Source organism: Otolemur garnettii, unplaced genomic scaffold (genome assembly GCF_000181295.1).
Source record: "Otolemur garnettii isolate 467f Iridium unplaced genomic scaffold, OtoGar3 scaffold00008, whole genome shotgun sequence".
Classification (NCBI taxonomy): domain Eukaryota; kingdom Metazoa; phylum Chordata; class Mammalia; order Primates; family Galagidae; genus Otolemur; species Otolemur garnettii.
This window is the reverse complement of record NW_003852403.1, coordinates 12,584,585-12,596,354: the sequence shown is the minus strand read 5'-3', so window position 1 is coordinate 12,596,354 and position 11,770 is coordinate 12,584,585. Positions and strand designations below refer to the sequence as shown.

The following is an 11,770-nucleotide window of genomic DNA, read 5'->3' as shown; positions in this document are numbered from 1 at the left end:
CAAGAGTTTGAGGTTGCTGTGAGCTGTGACACCACAGCACTCAACCAAGGGCAACATAGTGAGGCTCTGTCTCAAAAAAAAGAAATAAATAAATATTTGAAACTATTGTGGGAATTTAAACATGGACTACGTATTACATACATAGTATTAAGAAATTATTACTAACTTTCATCGTTGTAATAGTAGCAGCGTGATTATGGGGAAAGACTGTTATTTTAAATGTGCACTTAAATGAAATTGACAAAAAGTAATTATTGCAGCTAGATTTTCGGTAGTGTTCTTTCTGCTTTTGTATGCATTTGAAATTTTTCATCATAAAAAGTCAAGAGTGAAAAGGCAGGCCAACTAAAAAGGAAAAAATAGAAATGGGAGGGGAGTAAATCCCACCATCCTGGGAATTCTTGTTTACAGAACCAAAGGGCTATCTGGTAAAAGTCCTTGACTCCAGCAATCAGTCCTGGCAGCCAGTCTGGGTTTATCTCATGCACACGTCCTCTGCTTCACTACAACACATACGAAGCATTCAGATGGCTTCTGAGGGCCAGGAAATTGTGAGGTTTCAATTTTTCTGTTAAAAGCACTGATGCTTACCAGCACTATCCTGAGACAGTCCCAGAGTCACCCATTGCTGCCATCAAACCACAACTGAATAAGCTAATGATCAAATTGCCTGTGTTACACTAACGTTAGTAATAAAGTAGCTAGCTACAATTTTAAACTGACGGAAACCCTTTGCTAGACTATAAACTCCATGTTTGTGGGAGACCATTTTTACCTTCGTCAAAAGCCAGTGATCAGTATACCAGCTGGGCCCCAGTAGCCACCGTTTAATTGAACTGACATGCTTGGAAGAAATGGACCATGATAATGTGAATGCCTTTGAGTTTAGTTTAAAAAAAAAAAAAAAAAATTGTGTTAAAAAGCGGAGTGGGCACCGTGGTGCACGCTTATAGTCACAGCTTCTCAAGAGGCTGAAGCAAGAGGATCACTTGAGCCCAGGAGTTTAAGGCTGTAGTACGCTGTGCCTGTGCCTGTGCCTGCAAATAGCCACTGCACTCTGGTCTGAGCAACATAGCAAGACCCTGTCTCTGGGGGTGGGGGGAGGTGCTAAAAGATTAGGAAAACAAGTTTAAGCACTACCTTCCAAAGATAGTATTTCTCTTCCAAACACTAGAAATTTGGTTAGTAGGAAAAGTAACACAGAGGAGAGCAAGAACAGGAGCAATAGAAGCCCAAAGCCCAAAGATTGGGAGAGAAAATTTGGGGTTTGCCACAGATTCTTACTCAACAGTACCTTTTTAATTTTCCCTATCCTTTTTATCCTTCTCTTTCACCTTATCTTGCTAAGGCTTGCTTCACATCATGCTTGCTAATTCGCAGGTGTCCACCACCTGGAGAATGTCAGGGAGCTAGCAAATTCCAAACCTGTATTACTTTGGTTATGTCCAGTAACAGGTCATATACAGGCCCTGCGTTTTCCCTCCTTCGCCTAAAAGTGAAACTTTGATACATTTTGACATTTAACTTTCCAGAGCGGTATTCATTTTAAGCTCCTAATTCTTAACGCAAGAATTAGTGAAATGAATAATAATAAACCATTATTGTTATTTTACTACTGCTTGAATTGGTAAAAACACAACTAAAATCATATTTCTTTAGGAGGTTTTGAGACCAAAGACCATAATAGAGAGACTTAGGAACTTGCTTTAAGAGAATCCTACCCCATTCCCTACCTCCCCTGACTACTTTTTTATTCACTATTGTAAAGTCTTGATCACATGAACAAGATATGTCTTAATGACCAATTCCAACCATTTGGTTTTATCTCATTTCGTGTGCAATGCTGTGGCTGCACCATCATACAATCGACTCCTGGAAGTCACAAAACAAGATTTTTGACGTGAGGGGATGTCCCTCATTTAGAGTTCCCTTCTGGATAAGATAGTGAAGGCTTCATGGCAGAGAATTCTTGAGAGAAAACAATAGGAGGATGAGGAATTGGGAAGTTTTTTCCTAAAGAAACATATCAGTAAAATAGCCGTGTTGACAGTGTAAAGTGGTGCTTGTATCTGGGGTCAAGGCCAGAGCAATGGACACCTTATCCCACTTACCCTCTTCCCCTGATAAAGCCCCGACCAGTGCTGATAAAGTCTTTCTTCGTAAGACCTAGAGGCCTTTTTAAAAGGTGCTTGAAAAAGAAGAAGACAAAGGAACACTGGTGTTGAGGCTTTTCCAGTCTGTTTCTGGCAGTTGGTCCTGAAAGATGCCTCAGTTCCCGCTTCTCTGCCTCTCCATCATGGTCACCTCAGTGTCATCAACAGGTGAGCCTCATGTCAAGAACTTGGCACAATGCATTTTTTGTTCTTGCCACTTGCTATTTTGTACAGATTACTAAGAACTAGATCGCAGTACTAAATTAGTTCTAGATTAAATACTAGTTCTAGGATCATGTAAGAAAAGTCACTGATACAGCCTGAGCATGAGTGAGACCATCTCTACTAAAAATAGAAAAACTAGCCAGGCATCGTGGTGGGCACCTGTAGTCCCAGCTACTCGGGAGCCTGAAGCAAGAGGATCGTTTGAGCCCAGGAATTTGAGGTTGCTGTGAGCTGTGACGCCACAGTACTCTACCTAGGGTGACATAGTGAGATTCTGTCTCAAAAAAAAAAAAAGAAAGAAAGAAAGAAAAGAATAGGGGGAAAAAAGTAAGAAAGAAAGAAAAGTCACTGATAACATTTGCAAATATATTTTCAGAGAATTTCTGTGGCACATTCCATTTACCCTCTTGCCTGGGCATCCAAATTTTCCATGGATCTGCCACATCCAACAGCTTCCCACTAGCTAAATATTTCTTAGAGTATGTGTAAGGAGTTCTAACCTCTATATTCCAGGTGCTTTTATAGTTTCAACTTTAAAGGCAAATACTGATTCTGAGAGTTGAGAATACTATTTTTCTTTAAGGAATGCAAAGACTGTCCCATGAAGCGGACAGATCTGGATAAACCAAGTTCATTAGACTTCACATCTGAAAAAAAAATAATGTTTTGCAGATTGAGTAAATCTTAAATTGTCTATCCTCAGACCTTGGTGCAAAACTGGCCAACGAGGCAAAGAAAAATTGCAATTCCAGCTAACTGACAGATTTCTCTCTCACTTCTTTTTCCAGTTAGAATTGATAGAATAGTTAGAATTGAAGGGGAGAGGGTAAGATGAAAAAAACTATCCTTGTCGGCACCTTTGAGCAGCTCAGTATTTAACTGAGCCTGATTTATTTCTTGATGGTTACTTGGACTTTGCTTGAACACCTTTAAAAGTAGACCTGAGACCCTAAGGAAACTTCAAAGCTAAATGTAGTGTTGTATCCTGGATGGGATTCTGGATCAGAGAAAGATATAGGTAAAAATGAAAGAAATCTGAATAACTATGGACTTGAATTAATAATAATGCATCAACAGTGGTTCATCAATTGTAGCAAAGGCACCTCGCTCCTGTGTGGTATGTCATGTTAGGGGAAAGTGGGTGTGGGTATATTGGAACTCTTTGATCTATCTTCTCAATTACATCGTAAATCCAAAGTGTTCCCCAAAATAGACTTGAGCTTCCTGTCCTTAATCACCATGTATCTGTTGCCAATAACAGAGTCACTGAGGCGAGAGTGTCCTGGGACAACTCCCATTCCCGTCTTCCCACCCTCCTTCCTCTCTCTCCCTCTAGTACCTTCTATATCCTCCCATTCCTCCTGTCTTGCCCTTCCCAGACTCAGCACTGCTAGGAGGCTCGGCTCAATGCCAGAAGCAAGATAAAGGGGGAACTTTTGAGTCTGGGGTGGGCCTTGCCCTAGGAGGAGAGGAGAAGTGAGAGAAGAGGAAGAAGGAAGGGAAAGGAGAGGGGAAAGAGGGGAGCAATGGGGAGTGGGAGGGAGGAAGATGAGGAGGCAGGGAAGGGGACCCTCTGGACCAGGCCCTAGGGGTGCAGGGTCAGCTGAGGGCTCTCCTCCAGGGAGTGTCAGTATGGACTTGGAGGGCTGGGGGCAAGAGGGTGGGGACACAGACACAGGCTCTCTGTCCTCACTGTGGTCCCCATGAAGGGGGAGGGGACGGGGTCTCATGGGTGTCCCGGTAAATGGCTGAGTGGCTTCTGTCAGGCAGGAAGGAACCTGCAGGGCCGCTCTTTTTGAAGTCCCCCCATTGAGAGGCGTCTATCAGCAATTCCGGATGGATATGCATGATACCAAATTCCCAGTTCCCCAGGGAGTCTGAAAATAGGACTTCAAACCAGTGACCAGATTAGTATTGGATTGAATTGCTGCCTTAAGGGCTGTGGAGTGGGATGGGTGCACTTAATGTCAGAAAATACTGAGTGATTAAAGTTTTTTTTTAATGTGTGGGGAGTTTTAGGGTATAAAAGTATATGTTTATTTTATGTTTTAGAAGGGGAGAGGAAGCAAAAAGGGGAAAAGAGAGAAAAGGGGCAAGAAATGCCATTGCAGCTCAAAGAAAGGAAGAATGCCCGCCAAATGTATTATTTATTATATTTATTTTATTTTAGTTTATTTTTTGGCAGTTTATGTCCAGGGCTGGGTTTGAACCCGCCACCTCCGGCATATGGGGCCAGTGCCCTACTCCTTTGAGCCACAGGCACCGCCCTGAAATGTATTATTTATTTACAGAAGATGGTGGATAAGTTTCCCCTCTTCATGCCATAGCTTCCCTACAGCAGCAGAGGACGAGAACTGCTAACAAATAACACAAGAAATGACTGTTAACTCTAGGGGAAAACTTTATAAATCCTGAAATGGTTATTGCAGGAGGTTTAGGAATTTCTGTAGAAGCCATTAAAAGTTGAGTATCTAACCATTTCTTATAAAATTAGAGCCAGGGAGGTGAATCAAATATTTCAATGAATTTATAATCATCTGTGAAATTGCTCTGGAAACCTTACTTGGTCGAGAGCCAGAGCTGGGAAAGCAGAAGAGGAAATGTTTCCCTTTTGAGAGAGGAGAGTCTGAGGACATTTCTTCTCCCCAAAGGATTGGGGTCTAGGGCTCAGTTGCCATCCATCAAGGACATTTTAAAGAATTAAGAGGGTTGCTCCTGCCATCCACTGCTAATGTGTTATTTCCAGAAAGTGCAATATCCCACTTACTGCTTTTCTCAAATTGTCATATTCTCTTTGGGGCCATTAGCACCGTCCTCCGACTGAAATTTAGAGAGGAATCTTGACTTTGAAATGTACATTGGGAAAATCCAGACTGTTTTCTAGACAATTTAGATTTGGTGATCACTGCTCATTCACATTTAATTACTGCACAGTGTTTGCTAATACAGAATTCCCTGCCCACAAAACACGTTGGCCCTAATGCAAATTCCTTGCCTACAATGTCAATTGACCAAGTCAGTGTCACATACATTAAGGATAGTACTCTCTGGCCAGTGCTCTTTTCTGGAATTTCTGGTTTTCATAGGTTCCTCATAAGAACAATTTACCTACGTTAATGAATTGATTCCATTGAGAGAAACAATAAGAATATTAGAGATAGTGGTGTCTTCCGTCATTAAAATGTTTTTGATGAGATATTTGTCCTTGTCATTCGTGTACTAAAAATGCATCCTTGAGAAGTTTTGCTATATGATAGCTAGGATACTAATGCCAGCTAATTGTGAAGGCACAAAGTTCTTGATATTGTCAATAAGTTGGTGGAATATATGCCAAAATTCACTTGAGAATAGCTCTAGTCACTACGTGCCAATGTATTGTATATTTCAAAGCAGGTGGCATGTGCCTGAGGCCTCTCCTTTCTCAGGGCTACACATTCTTGATCAAGTCAAACTTCCCACTTACACAAATTTCCACCTATAATCTTTATAAATGGCCATTCAAATGCTTTTTTCAAAATTTCCAAAGATTAGGAGCTCTAATTTCCAAAGATATGGCCTCTACTATGACTGGGTAGCTGAACAGAAATGTGCTTTCCTGTAACAGTTTATTCTTGCTTCTGTAACAGAATAGCTAATTCCTCTTTCATAAATCTATTCCAGATTTTTAAAACTTGACATGAGTGCTGTTCAGTCTTTTTTCCAAGCTATAGTTCTCAGCTTCTTCTGCAGGAAGTAATTTGTAGGTCCGCTCTGTATCTGGTCAACTTTCTCTTGACGAGTTTGTCAATTACTTTCATAAAATACAGTTTCCAGGTGTGAGCATAATGCTCAAAATATGGTCAGACCAGGGCAGAGTTCAGTGAGGCTTTCAGCCTAAACTCCCTTGATCTGAACCATTATCCCATCAAATGATCACTCAGTGTAAAAAGTTTAGCCTAGTGCTAACACTAAACCTTAAATAGGTTTGAAACGATTTTGTAAAACACATTTATGAAACGTGTTTAAATCAACTTGAGGAACCTTATTTAAACAGGGACCTGTGGAGACCTTACATAATCTCTTTCTTGAACTCAAGCCAAAATGCAAGTCCCAGCCAGGGGACTCAGACTGTTGTCACTACGGTCTGAAACAGCAGTAGGGACTTCTGAGGTGTCATTTTCATTCCTAGCCCTAGATCCTTGTTCTGCTTACATCAGTCTGAACGAGCCCTGGAGGAACACTGACCACCAGTTTGATGAGTCCCAAGGTTCTCCTCTATGTGACAATCACGTGGATGGAGAGTGGTACCGCTTCACAGGCATGGCAGGAGATGCCATGCCCACCTTCTGCATACCAGAAAACCACTGTGGGACCCATGCACCTGTCTGGCTCAATGGCAGCCACCCCCTAGAAGGTGATGGCATTGTGCAACGCCAGGCCTGTGCTAGCTTCAATGGGAACTGCTGCCTCTGGAACACCACGGTAGAGGTCAAGGCTTGCCCTGGAGGCTACTATGTGTATCGTCTGAGCAAGCCAAGTGTCTGCTTCCACGTCTACTGTGGCCGTGAGTACCTTCCCTGTGCTCTTTGTCCTCCCCAATAAGGCCACGGGTAGGTTCAAAGGGAAAGATGCCACAGGAAATTCAGTTATGTGCAGTAGTATCTCAGAATCTGAACAACCTCGATTTGGGGCCAAGGATACCTCTAGATTGTGATTTCTGAGATCTGTTCTTAGAATCTCCGAAAAATTCGGAAAGGACCCAGGATTTTGATCAGTTCTATAATTTGTCTTCATTTCATTCAGACAAAACATTTGAAAATTAAATGTTGATTTAGGTTATCTAAATAGTGGATTTCTAACATTTTTCCTACAGAGGACCCCTTTTAAGATATCTATAAATAGATAGATAGATATTCAGACAGCTATATGGTAGCTTTGTGCTAAGAATCCGTTGTTGTGGTTTTTTTTAATGATGTACTGAAGCCGGGTGCGGTGGCTCACGCCTGTAATCCTAGCACTCTGGGAGGCCGATGCAGGAGGACCATATGTGCTCAGGAGTTCAAGACCAGCCTGAGTAAGAGCGAGACCCCATTTCTACTAAGTGTAGAAAAATGGGCTGGGTGCCTGTAGCTCTAAGTGGTTAGGGCGCTGGCCACATGCCCCGGGGCTAGTGGGTTCGAACCTGACCCAGGCCTGCTAAACAAAAATAAAATAAAATAAAAGTAGAAAAGTTGGCCTCCTGTAGTGGTAGGCACCTGTAGTCCTAGCTACTTGGGAGACTGAGGCAGCAGGATGGCTTGAACCCAGGAGTTTGAGGTTGCTGTGAGCTGTGAGCTAGGCTAAGGCCATGGCACTATACCCAGGGCAACAGAATGATACTGTGTCTAAAAAAAAAAATACATATATATATATATACACACACACATATATGTATTACATTATAGGAAGAAGCCACTTGATATCAGTAATACTCTTAAACTAATTTCTAAGCCAGGTGTGGTGGCAGGACTTTAGTCCCAGCTACTTGAAAGCCTGTGGCAGAAGATTACTTCAGCTGAGGAATTCGAGGCTGGCCTGAGCTATGATTGCACCACTACACTCCAGCCTGGGCAACAGAGACGGCCCCCTTTTTTTTTTTTTTTAAAGGCATGTTCCTGGTCCTCTCTTGTCATGAAAGGTAATCATTATTCTTCCATAGATTTTTATGACATCTGTGATGAGGACTGTCACGGCAGCTGCTTGGAAACCAGCGAGTGCAAATGCTCTCCGGGAACTGTGCTGGGCCCCGACAGGCAGACGTGCCTCGGTAAGAAACTGATCCTCCATCATTTTCTCCGTTTGTTGTCTTTTTACTTTATGCCCAGACTAAAGCCTCAAGCCAGATTTATACTGTGATTTGAGACAGTGGGGAATTGTGCTCTCTGCTGCACGTGGCTATGGAGCACTTGAAATGTGGCTGAAAAACTGCATTTTAATTTTGCTTACTTTTAATTTAAAAGCTGATATTTGGGGCTGGGTGAGGGGGCTCAAGCCTGTACTCCTGGCACTCTGGGAGGCCAAGCCAGGTGGATTGCTTGAGCTCAGGAGTTTGAGGCCAAGCTAAGCAAGAGCAAGACCCTGTCTCTACTAAAAATAGAAAAACTAGCCGGGCGTTGTGGTGGGCCAACTACTCAGGAGGCTAAGGCAAGAGGAGCTTTTGAGCCCAAGAGTTTGAGGTTGTTGTGAGATGCAACAGCACGGCACTCTATACTCATAGTGACAGAGTGAGACTCTGTCTCAAAAAAAAACCCCCAAAACTCTGATATTTGATTCAGTCACTGGGAAACTGAAAATGTCCGGGACAACTTAGGTAACTGTGAATTTTATGACTCATATTCATTTACTCTTTTTTTTATTTAATTAATCTCATGACAGATTAAATTTTATGACTCTAAATACTGTACAGATCTGGTATTTCTGATAAAAATTTGTCATTTGAATTGAGTTGTGCTATAAATTCACTTGAAAGTGTGTTCAAAACACATCAGATTTTGGCAACTAATACAAATAAAGAATATAAAAAACTCAATGGTTTAAAAATTGATTATATATCAAAATGAACATATTTTGGATATATTCGGTTAAATGAAATATATTATTAAAATTAATTTGACTAGTTTCTTTAAAAAATAAATTTTTTTTTTTGAGACAAAGTCTCAAGCCATCGCCCTGGGTAGAGTGCCAAGGCATCACAACTTACAGCAACCTCCAACCCCTGGGCTCAAGTGATTCTCCTGCCTTGGCCTCCCAAGTAGCTGGGACTAGAGGTGTCCACCACAACACCTGGCTATTTTTTGGTTGCAGCCGTCATTGTTTGGCGGGCCTAGGCTGGATTTGAACCAGCCAGCTCAGGTGTATGTGGCTGGTGCTGTAGCCACTTGAGCCACAGGTGCTGAGCGTCTTTTTAAAAAATTTTAATGTGACTACTAACAAATTAGAAATTAAATATATGGCTTATTTACTATTTCTCCGAGGCAGCCTTGATCTAGAATTATCAAAGGACATACTCCTATAGCTTTACTAATACAATGTTGGTTGCTCTGAGTGTCAAGAAAGGCAAGGCAGATTGTTTGTAGGAAATCTAGAGTTGTTGAATTGTACATAATATTTTGTTGTCTATAACTGGAAGAGAACAGAGATGAAATACCCAAGATTGAAGATCATCCCCCTTTCTCTAATATTATGAAGGTTTTTGGATTCAAACTCAAATAGATGTGAACACGTCTAGAGAGAAAGGGGAGGATTAGCCCACTCCCACTCTCCTCCCTCCAAGAAGAACATTACTAGGGTAGCGTGGGATAGGTCATTATGGGGTAAGGGGCTATGAAAGGCTTTTTATTTTAGAAAAAGCTTTTGCTCTTCAATCTCATAAACGAACCCCACTGACCGTCCTATGGACCATGTGTAAGCCTTACCATAGGAGCTGTTAGAGGTCTCAAATAATCGATTCTGGCTATTTGGTTTAATGATCATGGCTTGGGGTAAGGGCGATAGTGGCTTCCATAATCTCTGTACATGCTCACACACGTGCTCTGTTGAAAAATATTTGGCTTCAGGCTCGGCGTCCGTAGCACAGTGGTTACAGCACCAGCCACATACACCAAGGCTGGCAGATTTGAACCCAGCCAGAGCCAGCTAAACAACAACGCCAAGTGCAACAGAAAATAGCCCGGCATTGTGGTGGGAGCCTATAGTCCCAGCTACTAGGGAGGCTGAGACAAGAGAATCGTTGAGCCCAAGAGCTGGCGGTTGCTGTGAGCTATGTTGTCGTGGCACTCAACGAAGGGTGACATAGTGAGACTCTGTTTCAAAAAAAAAGAAAAAGAAAAATATTTGGCTTCATTTTAAGCCAGGATTTGTTTGTTCAGTTTCTTTGCTTTTGTTCTAATATAATTTTGATTAATACATTTAAATGATCCACTCCCAAATTAAACAGCATGAAAAGATACACAGTGCGATGTCCAGCTCTCAGTCACCCATTTGCACCATTGCTCCATTTTGCCCTTTCTCCACCCCTTCCCTAGTTAAGTTTTGTATTATTTCTTTACGTATGCTTCCAGGCTTTCTTCAGGCAGATATCAAATGCAAATGTGTATGATTATTGGAGGTTTTTTTACATCAAAGGTAGCATATTATATGATATAGTTTGTAGATTTGTCCCCTCTACATCACCTGTGAAATTTGATCCCCTGTTAGAGGTGGGGCCTCATGGGAGATTTAGGTCACAGGGGCAGATCCCTCATGAATGGCATGGCTTGGTGCCGTCCTTCAGGTATGGAGTGAGTTCTCACTCTGTTAGTGCAAGTGAGAACGGATTATTAAAAAGAGCCCGGCACCTCCTCCTCTCTCTTGCTCTCTCTCTGACCTCATGACACATCTGCTTCCCCTTCACCTTCTGTCATGACTGGAAGCTTCCTGAGGTTCTTACCAGAAGTAGATGGTGGCATCATGATTCTCATACAGTCTGAACCATGAGTCACATGAACCTCTTTATAAATTACCCAGTCTCGGGTATTCCTTTACAGCAACACAGACTGAGACACCACACACATCTCTTCTCTAATTTATCTTGGACATCTTCATCTAGCAAAGCCCCGAGTTCCTATCTAGGGCCTGTGGGCTTCAGGGAGATCATGAATCCTCTGAAATTATAAGCAGGCTTTTGTGTTTATGCCACACAATTTCCCTTTAGTATTTACTTAAATGTAGCATAATTTTAATTATTTATTTTAAATAATTTATGTTGAATTATACCATGTTTTCAGGCAGAGTATAAGAACATAGTACAACAGATACCTTTGTGCCCAGATTTAACTGTGGTTAAATTTTGCTTCCGTTTTCTTTTAATTTGCATAAAAGACGGTAAAGTACTTTACTTCACTTGCAGATACAAGTCAAGCTACCCCACTCCATTCTGTTTCCTTCCCTCACCCTCGGGGGTAATCACTATTGTAAAGGTAGCTGTGTTCTTCTGGTCCCTATTTTTATGCTTGTATTGTTTATGTTTGTACCTATAACAATGAATAGCATTGTTTTATGTGTTCTTAAAATTAATATAAAAATATTACCTTACTCACTGTGTGAGATTTTTCTCTAGGGTGTATCATAAGAATAGAATTGCTAGGGCGTAGAGCATCTAAATTGTCTGTAATAATAAACCCTCAAATGACAATGGCTTACATAAGTAGTGTATCTCTCCCTCACATTAAAAAAATAATCAGTCCTGGCTCGGCGCCCAAAGCACATTGGTTATGGTGCCAGCCACATACACTGTGGCTTAGAGGGTTTGAACCCAGCTCAGGCCTGCTAAACAACAATGACAACTGCAACCAAAAAATAGTCGAGTGTTGTGGTGGGCACCTGTAGTCCCAGGT

The 11,770-nt window shown here is 41.7% G+C and overlaps 1 protein-coding gene across 1 annotated transcript in view; it reads left to right on the top strand.

Moving 5' to 3' along the window:
- The first annotated feature begins 2,192 nt into the window (after nucleotides 1-2,192).
- The window catches only part of OIT3 (oncoprotein induced transcript 3), a 28,306-nt gene continuing 18,728 nt past the window's right edge, over nucleotides 2,193-11,770 (top strand). The window contains exons 1-3 of the mRNA XM_003783571.3: nucleotides 2,193-2,321; nucleotides 6,547-6,921; nucleotides 8,056-8,163. Coding sequence (XP_003783619.1) covers nucleotides 2,264-2,321; nucleotides 6,547-6,921; nucleotides 8,056-8,163 — 541 coding nt within the window. The 5' untranslated portion in view covers nucleotides 2,193-2,263. The remainder of the gene's footprint in view (nucleotides 2,322-6,546; nucleotides 6,922-8,055; nucleotides 8,164-11,770) is intronic.